This window comes from Acomys russatus, chromosome 8, assembly GCF_903995435.1.
Source record: "Acomys russatus chromosome 8, mAcoRus1.1, whole genome shotgun sequence".
NCBI classification, from domain to species: Eukaryota; Metazoa; Chordata; class Mammalia; order Rodentia; family Muridae; genus Acomys; species Acomys russatus.
In genome coordinates this window covers 20,962,994-20,979,365 of record NC_067144.1, presented here as the reverse complement: position 1 = coordinate 20,979,365, position 16,372 = coordinate 20,962,994, and the positions used below count along the sequence as shown (strand labels likewise).

Sequence of the window (16,372 nt, the reverse complement as noted above, 5' to 3'; positions counted from 1 at the left end):
TGGTGTAGTACTTGCAACCCCAGCACTGGGGAGTTACAGACAGGCAGACACCTGAGGCCAGCCTGTCTAGATGGCAAGGCATAGGTCTCGAAGAGTGACACTATGTGAGATTGACCTCTGACTTCCACATGCACATGCACTACATACACATCCAGCATGTCAGAAATCCTTTCCTCCAAAATGGAGGACTCTCTGGCCGAACGTTCAACTGGTCATTTGATTACTATTTTTAGCTTCCATGTGAGACTAAGTAGCCCGTAGTTCCTAATATTAGTCTAACAAATCATGAACTGGATTTACAATAAGCAAGTCTAATCTCTACATCCTTAAATTATGATGATTTCGTTCTTCTGTTAAGAATGAAGTTTTGCCAGGCGTGGTGGCGCATGCCTTTAATCCCAGCACTCAGGAGACAGAGGTGGGCGGACTGCTGTGAGTTCAAGGCCAGCCTGGTCTACAAAGTGAGTCTAGGACAGCCAAGGCTACACCGAGAAACCATGTCTCAAAAAAAAAAAAAATGAAGTTTTGAGCAAGACATGGTGCCTGACAGAAGCTGTCCTAGTACCTGGGAGGCTGAGGCAGGAAGAATGCTGTGGATTTGGGGCCAGGCTATATGGTGAGTTAGCCTAGGCTACAGAGTAAAATCCTACCCAAGAAAGAAAGAAGGAAAGAAAGAAAGAAGTTTTAAAGTTTCATAGGGGAGTACTGAATGAAAGAATCTGACATAAAAATTACTGTTTCTTTCTTATTTAAAAATGACATTTTATGAATATTTTATCTTCTTATATCAAAATACTATGGAAAATAAGACATATAATGGACTACTGCAAGCAGTGTAAGGCTAATGAGACCGTCCCAGCGTGCTGTGCAGTCTGGACGCTGTAACCCTGAGACTAGTATTTCCCATGTTCCTGTTTGAATTCCAGGGCATCACAGTTCAATGATAACGTTTATCTAGTCAAATCAGCTTATGCTCTTCCTCCTCTCCACCCAAAATACAAAACAAAACCACAGAGAAAGTGCAGATAACATAATCAGAGTGCTTACAAAACCCTAAATTCAACTCCCACCACTCTCTTAAGAAAGAAAGGACCCCTGCCCACACCTACCATGGGTCCCACAGACCATCCCACCCTGGCCTCCCCTTCCCGCAGCCTCCAACACTAACAAGTACTCCCCCATGAACATAACAGTTGAGCGTGTCAGTGAAACAGGCAACATGAAGCCAACACGCTCTTTGAAAATCCAGAGAGGAAAGAGGAACCAAAGAACAAACACCCATCCAGTTAAGACAAACCCAGAAACCAGCATCTAGACCTACAGTCACCACAAACCCGGGCATCCAAACACCAGCATAGGAGCATAACTAATAACAGCCAGGACAATGTGTCTCCACCAGAGCACAGCCATGCTACTACAGCAATCCCTGAATGTGCCAACATAGATAAAACACAAGACAGACCTGAAAACCAACTATATGAAGATGACAGAGGCCCTTAAAGAGGAAATTAGTAAATCCCTTGAAGAAATCCAGGAAAACAAACAATTGGAAGAAATTAATAATCCTGGGAGGAAGGAAGGAAGGAAGGAAGGAAGGAAGGAAGGAAAACAGTTGAAGGAAATGAAGTTCAAGACCTGAAAATGGAAACAGAAGCAATAAAGAAGACACAAACTCAGGAAAATTTAAGAATGTGAAAAAGAACTACAGGGGTAAGTTTCACCAAGAGAATACAAGGGATAGAAGAGAGGGTCTAAGGCACTGAAGATATGATAAAAGAGATGGATGCGTGGGTCAAAGAAAATGTTAGATCTAAAAAATTTCTGACACAAAATATCCAGGAAATCTGAGATACTATGAAAAAACTAAAGCTAAGAATAACAGGAATAGAAGAGAGAGAAGATTTCCTAGCTCTAAGGTCCCGAAATTATTTTCAACAAAATTATAGAAAAAAACCATTTCCTAACCTAAAGAAAAATATGCCTATAAAGGTACAAGAAGCTTAGCAAATAGATTGGCCCAGAAAAGACACCACCACCACTCCCGCCATGCTGCCATGATAATCAAACCACTAAACATACAGAACGAGAAAAGAATATTAAAAGCTGCAAGGGTTAAAAAAATAAAAAATAAAAACCAAGTAATATAAAAAGGCAGGCCTATTAGAGCTACGCCTGACTTCTCAGTGGAAACTCTATAAGCCAAAGGGGCTTGGACAGATGTGCTGCAAACACTAAAAGACAACAGTTGCCAGCCCAGGCTACTATACCCAGCAAAACTTTCCATCACCACAGATGGTCAAATCAAATTTAAACAGTATTTATCTACAAATCCAGCCCTACAAAAGGTACTAGTAGGAAAACTCCAACCTAAGGAGTTAACCACACCCATGACAACACAGGAAATAAATCTCACACTAGCAAACCCAAAAGGGAAGCGTGTACACACACAGACACACAAACACACAAACACACCACCAACAACAAAATAGCAGGAGTCAACAATCAATGGTCACTGACGACTCTCAATATCAAGAGTCTCAATTTTCCCATAAGAAGACAGAGACTAACAGAATGGATGGGGAAACAGGGTCCATCCTTCTGCTGTATGCAAAAGCATGCTCCTACATCAAGGAGACATTACCTCAGGGTTAGCGTTAGAAAAAAGAGATTCCAAGCAAACAGTCCTAAGAAGCAAGCTGGTGCAGCCATTTTAATACCTAACAAAATAGACTTCAAGCCAAAAATAATCAAAAGAGTTGGGAAAGGCCATTATATACTCATTAAAGGAAAAAACCCCACCAAGATAACATTTCAATTCATAACATCTAAGCCCCAAATACAAGGGCACTCATATTCGTAAAAGAAATGTTACTAAAGTTTACATCAAACATTGAACCCCACACATCAATATTGGGAGGCTTCAATGTCCCACTCTTACCAGTGGACAGAAATTAAACAGAGAAATAATGAAACTAATAGATGTTATTAATCAAATGGACCTAACATATCTACAAAACATTTTACCCAAACACAAAAGGATACACCTTCTTCTCAAGACCTCATGGAACCTTCTCCAAAATTGACCACATATTCAGTCACAAAGCAAGCCTCAACAGATCTAAGAAAACTGAACTAACTCCCTGTGTTCTATCAGATCATCACAGATGAAAGCTGGGTATCAACAACAGAAGCAACAGAAAGCCTACAAACTTGTGGAAACTGAAAAACTCTCTACTGAAGGGGGAGACCTGGTGGCACTCAGAGGAAGGACAGCAGGTTACCAAGAAGAGACTTGATACCCTATGAGCATATACGGGGGGAGGTAATCCACCTCAGGAACAGTCATAGGGGAGGGGAGTAAGGGGAAAATAGGAGGGAGGGAAGAATGGGAGGATACAAGGGATGGGATAACCATTGAGATGTAACAAGAATAAATTAATAAAAAATTTAAAAGAATAATAAAATAAAATCTCAAAAAAAAAAAAAAAGAAAGAAAGAAAGAAAGAAAAATGGGTCAGACAGAAATTAAGACTGTAAAGACTTTCCAGAACTGAATGGAAATGAATACACATTATACACAATGAAAACAGGGCTAAGAGGAAAGTTGATAGTACTAAGGTCCCACATAAAAACATTGAAGAGATCTCATATTAGCAACTTAATAGCACTCCTGAAAGCTCTAGAACAAAAGAAGTAAACATATCCAAGAGTAGACAGCAGGAAAAAACTGAGGGCTGAAATAAATAAAATAAAAACAAAGAGAACAATACAAAGAATCAATGAAACAAAGAGTTGGTTCTTTGAGAAATCAACAAGATAGGCAAACTCTTATCCAAACTAACAACAAAAGATGAAGAGAGAATATCCAAATTAACAAAATCAAAAATGAAAAGGGGGACAGAACAACAGACAGCCAGGAAATCCAGAGAATCATAAGGACACACTTTAAAAACAGGTACTCGACCAAATTAAAAAGTCTAAATAAATGGATCATCTTCTTGATAAGTACCACTTACCCAAATTATATCAAGATTAGGTAAATGATTTAAATAGATCTCTAGCCTGTAGTGAAATAAAACCAGTCATTAAAAGTCTCTCAAGCAAAAAGAGCCCAGGGTTGGATGGTTTTAGTGCAGAATCTTACCAGACTTCCAAAAAATTGGCAACACCAAAACTTAAATTATTCCACAAAATAGAAACAGAAAGAACATGGCCCAACTCATGTTATAAGGCCACAGTTACCCAGATACCCAAACAACATAAAGACTCAACAAAAAAAAAAAAGAGAATTTTCCTCATGAACATAAATACAAGAAAACTTAATAAAAATATTTGTAAAGCAAATCAAAGAACATATCAAAAAGGTCATCCATGATCAAGCAGGCTTCATCTGAGAGATGCAGGGATGGTTCAACATATGAAAATCAGTAAATGTATTCACCATATAAATAAACTGAATAGGAAAAAAAAAACTACAAGGTCATTTCATCAGCTGCTGAAAAAGCCTTTGACAAAATCCAGCATCCCTTCATGACAGAAGTTCTGGAGAAAACAGAGATGCAAGGCACATACCTCAACATAATAAAGGCAATTTACAGCAAGCCGATAGCCAACATCAAATTAAATGGAAAGAAATTCAAAGCTAAAATTCTAAAAGAAAAAAAAAAAAGGAATCCTATTAGATTTGACTATTTTGCTAATAAATGTTAAAACAGTGTAATTTTCTACTCCACTCTGCATAGTTCATACATCTGTTAGCAACACATGGGAGAAATGGTCATCTTGAAATAAATCTCAGTAAGCCATTAGGGTGGCAAAAGTACACTACAGTAATGTAAGGTACTCCTCCTTGGCACTCCGCCAGCCTCATGGAAGAACACCACACTCTACTATTGCACAATCTGCTCTCAGGGACAGCGTGTGATTTGCCCCTAAGCCCCAAGAGCTTCTGACATCCCTTCTGACATCTCTCATTCACACACTTCTCCTGTGTCCTGCCTCCACCTTCACAAATACTTGAAAACTCCTGCTATTGTATTCTTAAACCTAACACTTCATATTTCACTTCTAATTTACCATGGTATAAAAATCCACACGTTGTAACCAAAACTAAAATTCCTTTTATCTCTGAGGAAGAACATAACCTTTAACGTTTAGAATTTGTGGTATTTCTGCTTTTACCCACAGAGGCATTTGGTACACAGTGATATATTCTGGGTGAAAGACATTACTGGACAGAGAATTGTCATGTTTGAAAGCTTCAAGTTAAATGACTGAGGCTAAGCACATACAGAGTGGTCCCCAAGAGCTAACTAGGCTGCAATATACAAGAATAACATAGAAGGCAGAACCTTAGGGTCTTCATAACTGGGCTCCAGGGAGATGCCACACGACAGGAGGAGGACTTTATAGCTCTGGATGAAGTCATAGGTGACAACAGACCGCTCTCTGTCAGATGTCTTTTGCAAGCAGGATTGAAGGTGCTCCATCCTTTCCTTCACAGTCAGTGCTGCATCCAGAGGTGGTGGGGCCAAACTGGGACTGATATCTTGGAAGAAAAAAGTCTTAATGCAAAATTTAGACCCATTCATTTGAAGCAGCAATCTCTAGTGAAAAGACTGAGAAAGATTCAGATGCCAAACAGGTATTTGTTCACGCCATAGCAACTGTGTGATGAGGAACACCATCATCTGAAAATGATGGCGTGGACTAGATTTGTAGTAGTCTATTTTATTATGTGGGTTAAAACTCTAAGTATTAAGGTTTCTAACAATAAAATTGCATTTTCAGAACAAAGAGTTAAAGACAGGTAGAAGCTTTATAAATTAAGTTTAAAAGGAAACATACAATGTTGTATCAAAAATAAACCAAGTTCAAGTAGCTACTCAGCCAACACAATGCTCTCCACAGAGACTGGAAAGACCTCATTCTTTCAGAGGAATTGGCCCTGTGTGCCATCCTTACTGACTGCTCCTGTCCAGCGAGCTGAGGAATAAACTGCATATCCAGATGCCAAGGTATTTCTAGATTGCATCTTTGCCCCCCAAAGTCCCCTCCAGCTCCTCCACTCAGTGACCATAGTTCTCTAGCTCAACACTACGCCTGGAGGAGTGGGAAGAGAAAGACTGAGAAGAAGCTGCTATGGTCCACTGTCATGGCAGCACAGAACAGAACAGTGTTTTTAAGAGCATGGATTCGGTCCGTGGGCATGGCTCCAGGGAGAACGCCTGCCTAGCAGGGGTGGAGCTCTGGGTTCCGCCCCTCACACCCAGGAAAGGAGGAACACAAGGAGGGTATAAGCACGCGTGCAGTGGAATCCCCAACCACATCACTCCATGGGTAGAAAGAAAGATTGATTCGAGATTGGAACTGCTAGGCTATTTGTCATGGGCAGAGAACAGCAAAAAAGTAGGGAAACCCTTGTCAGTTTTAAGGGGAGAGGTGAACAGACTGGGAGTTCAGAGCAGCAGGGGGTAGCCCGGCGATGGTGGTGCAGGCCTATAATCCCAGCACTTGGGAGGCAGAGGCAGGAGGATCTCTGTGAGTTTGGGGGCAGCCTGGTCTACAGAGTGAACTCCAGGACAGCCAGGGCTACACAGAGAAACTTGGTCTCAAAAAACAAACAAACAAACGTAGCAGGAGGTGAGGTGCAGGCGAGAACAGCCTGGAAACTAGCGTGGGGCCCTCCATACAGGCTTATTTGGATCAACCGACACTAGATGTGCCATTGGCTAAGGCAGCTGTACTGGCTACAAAGAGAAAGATTTCGGAGGTATGCGGGATTAGGTTTTCGTTTAACCCTAACCCATCCTGAGCTGAGCTCAGACTGTCACTTAGGACATGCCTAGCACTGCTGTTTCTGTGGCTGCTTTGGACCTAACAGATGGATAAAGGAAGGGGAAGGGGGGTCCATTCTGATTAATATATGTGGCTATGCATACAGTAGCTAATCTCAAAACAGTGATTTTTTAAATTCTAAAAATAAAGTCTAGGAAATAGCAGAAAATTATTCTTAAATATTTTTTTAAATCTAAAAACAAAACAAAAAAAACCCTCCCTTAATAAATGTCATGGAGCATATGTTGTAAAAGTAATTTTATTCTCCTGACTCAATTGTTGTTTGGAAGGTTTACTGCCTCCTTCTGCTAACCTAGGCCTAGTCCTAGAAGCTTCTAACTTCCGTACAAGCTAACCTAGGCCTAGAGTATTTTCAGCCTCTGAGACTTACTGCTTATTAAGCTCACCCTTACTTGTTCTTCCTGAGCTCTGGGCTGGCTGAACTCAGCTGTTCTGGCTCAAACTCCTCTCCCAGCTGACATATTTAGTCTGGTTTCTCTCTCAGCCTGGAATTGCTCTGCTTGGCCTCAAACTAACTCAGCAGTCTGCTCTAATCTCCTGGCTTCTCAGTTTCTAGCTTGTTCAGTCTTCACCTGAGTTCTCTCTCGCAACCCATCTCTTTATTACTGTGCTGGTAAAACTGTCTCCTCTGTAAAACTGCCCCTTAAGTAGCTTCCTATATGTGTGTTAGCCAAATGCTTACTTACCAGATTGCTTTTGTTCCTTCTGCAATGACAAATAAAAGGCATCTTTTCCACCCCAGCACACTGCTAGTCCGACTACCACAATGCCATCAGAGCCGTGCATAGGAAATCCATCAGCTTCAACGGGGGTTTCCTGCAGTAAGCTAACTAAATGGGTCAAAAGTAAAACTGTCAAAAAAAAAAAAAAAAAAAACTACAATATTTAAACATCAAGCAGACTATAAGTATGATAAGCAAAACCTTTACTTAACCCATCATGGTGGCACATGCCTTATAACCCATCATGGTGGCACATGCCTTATAACCCATCATGGTGGCACATGCCTTATAACCCATCATGGTGGCACATGCCTTATAACCCATCATGGTGGCACATGCCTTATAACCCATCATGGTGGCACATGCCTTATAACCCATCATGGTGGCACATGCCTTATAACCCATCATGGTGGCACATGCCTTATAACCCATCATGGTGGCACATGCCTTATAACCCATCATGGTGGCACATGCCTTATAACCCATCATGGTGGCACATGCCTTATAACTTAGTACCCGGGAAGCTGAGGCAAGATGATCATAAATTCAAGGCCAGCCTTGACTCTATGGCCAGACTCTGTCCCCAAAATGTACAAACAACAGCAGCAGGCCCCTATTTATTTATCCTAGTGAGTTTTCCACTGCTGTGAAAGACACCATGACTGAAAGGAACTTGGGGAGAAGCAGGTTTATCTCTGCTTACTGCTCAGAGTCTATTGTGAAGACAAGTCACGGCAGGAATTCAAGGCAGGAACTGAAGAAGAGATCATGGAGAAACACTAATTACTGGCTTGTTCCTCATAGCTTGCTCAGCCTGCTTTCTTATACCACTCAGAACTACCTGCCCAGAGGTAGGACCCACAGTGGGCTGGGCCCTCCCACATCAATCATTAGCCTGCAGGCAACCCGATAGAGACGTTTTCTCCATTGAAGTTCAGTTTCCAGATAACTCTGGCTTATGTCAAGATGACAAAACAATAGCCAGTGCAATGCTTATTGGGCAAAAAGCTGTAGATTCTAAAATATAAGTTGTTTGGGTGATCATTTTCAGGTGTGTATAAGCTTTTTTTTGTTTGTTTGTTTGCTTTTTTGAGACAGGGTTTCTTTGTGTAGCCCCAGCTGTTCTGGGACTCTCTATGTAGACCGGACTGCCTCACACTCAGAGATCTGCCTGCCTCTGCCTCCCAAGTGCTGGCATTAAAGGTGTGCCCTACCGCCATCCTGCTTATGTGTACACACTCTTTTTACATTTCCCATCAACTAAGATACCTGTCACGATGAAAACAATGCCCCACAGCTTACCTAAAGCAGCTCGCTAATGAGCACCATTACATGAAAAAAGCTGCTTTTCAAGTTTCTATAACAAATTAAGACCATTTGTACACACAAACTAAAACCTTTATAGCAAATTCACCAATTCTTGGCCAAAGGCACCAAGAGTTTATTGTAAAAAATTAATTGTAATTTTTGTATCTTCAGTCAACATTTTTTTTCTAAATAAACATCTACTTAATTTTACATGAGTCAAGAACCAATTAATTTAATTTACAATTACAATCTCAATGCCTGGAAGACACTGGTACATACATAAGAAGACGATACATATTTGTTAAGTTTACATACACTTTATATGCCTCTATAAGAAGCCTGGTGTTATGCTTGATGAGTTAGGAATAGAAAATGCTATATACTAGGAGCACAGGGAACTTGTCAGTAACACACATGCTCCAACAACACAAGCTTAGTACTAGCAACTTAGTGACAAACACAGACACAGCATTATGAAACCTAATCAAACCTCTGCTTCCCACGCCAGGTTAACAAGTTGACTACAGCTATTCCTCAGTCACGGGACAAAATGTTCATGGCCTCCTTTGACCAAAGGTTCAAGTCTAGAAACCCAGAAAGGCTCTCAAAGGACTGGGAACTACCATGTTCAGCATAGATTCAATAATCCTGGAAGCGTCAGCTACTGTGCTTTGTGAGGAACACAGTTCCCATCTGCTGTGTGCTTTCATGATGAAGTAACAGCAATTTGTGAGCACTAATGGCGAATACAAACCATGTGTAAGTAAAAGTGGGATAATATCCCAAACATATTATTTCTATATTAACCTAGGCTACACAGACCTCTTATAATGGAGGGCAATTATTAGTAACTAATTGGGCCAAATAAAGAAAGGCTACACATATGTCCACTTAGGAGATTCCTATTAAATAGATATTCAGTTTGAATAAATTACATATATCTAAAATATTAAATTCCAAGACCCCAATGCAGAAGAATTAACACTCAAAAAATCCTTACCTTGCTTCAACTTTCCACCTATGGTAACAGCCTTGGAAGACGTTGAACTTCTAGTCTTTTCACAAGCCAGAGAGATAGAAAAACACTTTTGGCATCCCCACTCCTTCACAAAGGTTTGAAAGAGAGTCTGGTCACTCGCTACATCAATTATAGCCAAACTCTCTGAGCTGCTTGAGGCTGGAGTTAACTGCAGTTCATCCTGAGACGACTGCAGAAAAAAACTTGTGTCTCCAATAGAACTGTTGTCTTTCAGGTTGTCTCTCTGCTCTTCACTTAAATTATGGTTCTCAACAGCTGAAGGGGAGCCAAATAAACAAGGTTCACCCCACTGTAAAACATTGCTGGCTTTCTGACATTTTCCAGATGTTTCCAGAGTATCTGGAAATGCCAGCTTAGAAGCAGAAGCAAAAGCAGGCGTGGGAGGGATGAGGGCATCGTCACCAGCTGCGGCATTTCCTGTACAAGGCGAGGGAGATGAGGCTCCTCGCTGCCTGTCAGTGCTCCCTCGCCCCTCAAGCCTGCTTTTGCCTTCACTACTGAGGAAAAGTAAATTTCTCTGAACTGCCTCCAAATTAAAATTCATTTCCTGTCTCTCACTTAACTCTGTGCTGTTTCCTTCAAGGCAAGGCAGGTTTGTGTGTGTTAATTTGGGCCTTTCCTTTTCTAGAGGACTAGGCACTTTATCTAAAATCCTTTGCAGTCCTGGGCTTAAGTTAAATGATGCTCCTGACCACAAGAAAGAATGATCTTGGTTAGTCTCAGCGGGCTTGGACTTTGGGGGCGTTTCGTTTTGATCTCCTCTGACCACTTCTCCTTGGGGACACTCATTGGTCAGCACTGCGGAATCGCTGTGCCCTGATGTCTTAAGGGTTACTGAATCACAGGTCCCTCCGACATGAAGTGCAGCCACATTGTCTAAGGCTTCAATCATGTGAGCAGAGTCCAGCTCTGAGAAGAACATGGTGTCTCCAGTGGACCAAGCCACTGGCTGCTGAGCGCCTTGATGCTTGTTCACGTTTGCTTTCATATCAGGGTCTTCTTGTGGGCAGGGAGAAGTACTGAAATGATTCGCTGTCATCTCAGAAAAGAGGGGCTGTTTTGCCTTTACATCAGGTGACTGTCCTTCTATTAAGCCATCTTCCCCAAAACTGTCAAATAGTATACTGTCACTCATATTCAAACTGGTTTCAGGCACACTTTCTTCCTCCACACCAGGAGGAGTTCTTATTTGAGGAGCTGGAGGAATGGCTGGTTTTACCGTGTCCTGTGTTTCAAATCCTTGAAGAAAACTGTTTAACTGGGAGTCAGTAACAGAATGCTCGTTCTCCTTAAAGCACGGGCCATTTCCCCTCTGAGGTGCTGGAGCATGGAGAGTGAGGCTTTCTGGAGTTAGCCTATCAGTGCCCTTTTCAGGGCTTTGTTTCACAGTCTCTATACTCTTACTGTCCAAACGGTCTGTTCTAGCTGCTCCCGGGAGATGCTGTCCACATGGAGTACTGTGACCCTTGTTCTGAAAAGAGCGCTCTGAGCTCCGAGTGTCAGCGCCCTTCTCCATTACCCCTTCTGCCTCTGCTCCTTGCTTGGCGTTTTCAGTTGCCACCTGTTCAATTATTTTCTCTGACTGAGTATCCAGGTATAAGCTATCTCCAAAATCACAGAGGGCCAGGTTAGAAACATGACTATGCTCAGTCTTCTTTGTTGCACATGCATCTGTTTTTTCTTCTACTCCAGAAGAATTTAGAAGATTCTCGCACCAGCCTCCTGCTTGATCAAGCTCTCCGGTTGATGGCAGTAATCCACTAGGTGCCTCAGTTCTGCCTATGTGACTTCCCAATGCCCGACAGGGATTTAATTCATTTTCTTTGCTATTAAGCTTTATACTTTCACACTTGATAGGTGCAACGCCATTTGAGTCTCTGGCCTTATAACTACTAACTTCTTGTCTCTCTGTTAAAGCATTCTGTGTGGTGCACGTGTTTGTCTGTTTGCCGCATTCATTTTCCCAGCACTGGCTAACTAGATGGGGGCTATGGAGCTGCGCCGGCACATGCTGGCTTTCTGCATCAGTCTCTAGGAGCACCTCACTTATCTCTCCTATCTCAGTACCAGCTGAGCCCCTTCCCGCCACACCAGGGGGCTGGCCAGCCACATGTACACTCTGAGATCCTGCAGCAGAATGTCCCACAGCACTGTTGCTTTCTGTTTTTTTTCTTAAGCAAGGTTGCTGCATTTGTAAAGGGAATGAGGTTTTGTTGCATTTTTCCTTGGCACAAAAAGTTACATTTTTTGTAGGGAGCCCTGGACTTCTAATTTCTACATTCTGCTTGTCTGAGGAAAATGGGTCTCCACACAGAGCAGATTTAGGGACAGCCCCTCCTTGTGGGTCATTTCTATGCATGTCAGAGCTACACATGAGGCTGCCGCCCCAAGACTTTTTTCGATACTTTCTGTCTCTCCAAGATGGAAAGCTGCCGTTCGTCTGCCCTGAGTTAAAACTTGAAGCAGTTTTTCTTTTCTTCAAGGAAAAAGTTTGTGGAACTTCCTTAGTGTTTGGTTTTCCTTCATTCAGAGATGTCTGAAGCTTTTCTTTGTTTATTACTAAATTAGTCCGTTTTCTTGCTCTGCAAATGGAGGGCGTCTGGTGCTCGAGATCCCCCTGGGACTCACAGAGAGAGTCTGCCTGCTCTCTGCAGTCATCTAAGCCACTTGCTCCCAGACTACTTCTGCTCTTCAATGTCAACCCTTTATGGGAACTCTTATTTTTGGGTGTAAGTGTGCGTTCCTTTACTTCTGACTCACAACTGACCAGTGAATGCGTGCTGGAACTCAAGGGTGAGTGTGGATCCCACTGTACTCCCATTTCCATTAAGTCCTGCTGCAGAATAGACTTGGCTTCCTCCACTATTAAGGCAGCTGCCTCCCTCGCAGATACACCCTTTGTACCAGTCACCCAAATAGTTCGCATGTTCCGACGTTCTTCAGCTGCTTCCTCTTCCTCATCCACTGCCTTCCGGGCACTGTTCAAGGACATACGAAAAGGGGAAATCACTGCACTGATTCATTCACTCCTACAACATGAACCTATTCTATTTAAGCTGGTTCAGGGAACAGAAGTGGCAGCACATCGAGAGAGAGGGGAGAGACACAGAGACAGGCTCTCATAGTGCTTACATTCTAGCTGGGGGAACAAAAAAAAACTGATGTTTAAAATATATTCTGTCAGCTGGTGTGAGGGTTGTTCAAAGTGAAGCTTTGGGAAGGGCAAGTGGTTTGGTAATTTTAAAGTAGCATAATTCAGGAAATTCCTATTAAGATAGAGTCCTTAAGCAAAATCCTCAAAGGTTGGAAAAGATGACTCAGCAGTTAAGAGCACTAGCTGTTCCTTCAGAGGAGCCAGGTTTGGTTCCCAGAACCCACATGGCAGCTCACAGTCTGAAACTGCAGTATCACGGGCTCCGACACCCTCTGTGGGCCTCTGTGGGTACTGCATGAACGTGATGCGCAGATAAACATGCAAGTAAAACAGCCATACACATCAAAGAAATAAATCTTTTTTTTAAGTGGGAGTCAGAATTTTTTCATTGAAAATAAATTCTCTCCTAATATAAACTCTGAACAAAGTACCTGAAGGGCCTAAAGGGTGAACAAAAGAAAGCAAGCCCTGAGAGGAGCTGTGGCGGGGCGGCGGCAGTGAGGGGTCTGCACATACCGCCTCAGAGCTACGGCGGGGGCGGCGGCAGTGAGGGGTCTGCGGCAGTGAGGGGTCTGCTCATACTTCCTCAGAGGCAGGGCCTAACCAGCACTGTGGTACAACCTGCAGGTCAGTGACTCAACTCAGAAGGAGAAATGTCTAGAAATGAGAACGTTGAGAACATGAACCAGAAAAGCAAACCTCAATTTTTCCTATAAATTATCTCATATCTGGCTCTAAGCTATGCCAAAGCGGGCCTGTTCCAAATAACCTGTCACGAGTCTAATGTACTGTGCTGGTGGAATGATCAGGGGTTAAGGTGCAGCCAGGCCTGACATCTGATTTCATCCCTAGGGCCCACATGGTAGAGGGAAAGAATCAGCTTCCACGGGTTGTGCTCTGACTTCTACATGCACATACACACACAAAATACATAAATAAATCTAACTTCAAAATTAAGTCTTAACAACTAACAGAGAATGAAGCTCACTGCAGGGAGAAACAACCAGAGAGTGAGCCCTTCTGGAAGATAATGGTCTAGACCCCAAGAGGTCGAACAGTTATGTAACTGAATACTAAGAGGGCAGGATGTGAAGTTGTGATGGCTGAGAGTCCTACTTCCAAGCACGTGAAGCAACGGAGCACAGTGCCCACCCCACTCCCCAGGGAAAACAACTGTAAGCCAAGCACAGGCTCAGGAGCCATCACAGCTTGCATTTCGCTGTCTCTTGCATCATTCCTGCCAGGTGAGGTAAACTGTGGCAAGAAATCCTATGGAGTGAACGTATGGCACACATTAGGCAGCCCACCGCCAAGTATGTGCAGGAATCATGTGGGTAGAAGGCTCAGCCAAGCCTCTGGAAGACTAAGGTCAAGCCAAAAACTTAGCTAAAACCTATGAGAAACCCCAAACCAGAACCACCACGAAAGACTCCTAAATCTATTATTTGCAGATACAGTAATACCAATATATACTTAAAGTTATTCTGAAATCACTTTTTAAAAGTAATTCATTACATGAAATAGATAACATGGTTAACAAAGCCTTAAACTTCAAAGATATGAAAAAAATACCAAGTCCTACTAGAAAAATATCAAATGACTCACAAGATAAAGGACTCTGGCTCCCATTCAACTTCCCGTGACAACACACAATGCAAAGCAGCAAGGATGGGTGAGAGGAAATACAGAAGCTAGTGTGGTGCCTCGTCCCACAGTTCAGGAGGCTGAGGCAGAGGCTCTCAAGTTCAAGGCCAGCCTGGGCAACATAACAAGGTCTTGTCTATAGTAGCAAGACCTTGTCTTAAGATCAGAGAAGGACCGTTTTAAGTGTCTAGCAATTTTTATAAGCAAAGCATTCCTCAAAGAATCTCAGTAGAGGATGAGTCTCTGGTAATCCCTCAGCAATGAAAGTCAGTTTCAACACAAAGGCACAGGTTCTACCACCTTAATATCTTCACCCTCTGCAGAATGCACACTGCTTTGGATACAGAAAACTTTGTGATTTTTTTTTTAACCATTAGTAAGTATGCAATAAAAAGCCATGCACCCTAAAATACCACAAAACTGTCCCTCGTGAGAAAGAGCCACAATGTAGACACAGGACAGCATTTAACACCTAAGAACTATGGAAACAAGCGCCATTCAAAACAATTCTCTTCCTTTATACATGTCATCCCACCTCAGACCTTAAAATTACTAAAAAGTAAAAGTAGGAGATATGCAAAGCCAAGAGGATTGTAAAAGGCCACACCCCATCCCTTCCCACACTTGTTAAAAGTTTCAGTCCAAGAGTCAGGCCTAACACGAGTGGAAGGGAGGAAACTGAACTGGAAATGGGGTGGGTGTTCTGACTTAGAATACATTTTTAATGTTCCCCAAAGTAAAACTGTTAGTGAATGAAAGTAAAGAGCTGTCAGCTCTGCCTGATCTTTTCACTTTGGAATGTGTTCAAAAAGAAAGCAATTAAGTTATTCCCTGATTAGATGCTGGTCAGGCCCCTCCACACACAAACAAGGAATCCTCTCCTCACACACTGTGGTGAGGGTCCAGTGTTTCAGAGAACATTTAAGAGGAGTACACTGAGTGGATGAGCCCTGGAGAGGTTGTGGGAATCAAATTTACCACAGCAGGGAGCACCGGTGCCTTACTCATGCTCAGCCTGAGGAAGGACAGACACACCACCATTTTACAAATGCCTTTCCAATCATGCGAAGTAATCCTCAAGAGAAAAAGGTAGTCATGCTTTCTGACACACCGAGTATGCCCAAAGATTCTCAATAAGGAAAGTATTTTTAAATATTTAACATATTATCTATTATTTAATGGTTGGTCAGCTGCCGTCTAATAGGCCTGAGACAAACACGACTTGGCTACCTTTTGAAAGGCAGGGCATTCTTCAGAACTGCCTCCACCTCCACAGCGTCAGCTCGGGCAAGGTCGGCCACGGTGAGAAAGCCAGAGGCGTACAGGCACCTGGCTCTCTGGGCGTTGAGCAAGGACACCCGGATCAGGTCGCACAGCTCCCTCTGGATGCCAAACGTAAGACGCTTCTGAAACTGGGAGAGTAGTAGTTCCATGTTGTGCCAGCCCAGGCGGTTGGAAAACACTGTGATCATTCCTAGAACAGTCAGAGTATTTGTTAAGAACTGCTTTTACTGTGGCCCGCTTTGTCTGAGGTGCTGAGGATCTGAACTCTGGACGTCATGCTCCACAATAAGCCTCTCCCAGGGCCCATCTCATTCAGTCCTAATTTGAACTTATGTTTGCATGCAGAGGCACACACAGCACACA

The 16,372-nt window shown here is 42.7% G+C and overlaps 1 protein-coding gene across 1 annotated transcript in view; it reads right to left on the bottom strand.

Annotated features, from left to right (window-relative positions):
- Polq (DNA polymerase theta) overlaps nucleotides 1-16,372 on the bottom strand; it is a 79,434-nt gene that overhangs the window by 22,811 nt on the left and 40,251 nt on the right. Inside the window, exons 15-18 of the mRNA XM_051149887.1 lie at nucleotides 15,956-16,199; nucleotides 9,889-12,905; nucleotides 7,545-7,688; nucleotides 5,352-5,548 (exon numbers count right to left, since the gene is read on the bottom strand). Coding sequence (XP_051005844.1) covers nucleotides 5,352-5,548; nucleotides 7,545-7,688; nucleotides 9,889-12,905; nucleotides 15,956-16,199 — 3,602 coding nt within the window. The remainder of the gene's footprint in view (nucleotides 1-5,351; nucleotides 5,549-7,544; nucleotides 7,689-9,888; nucleotides 12,906-15,955; nucleotides 16,200-16,372) is intronic.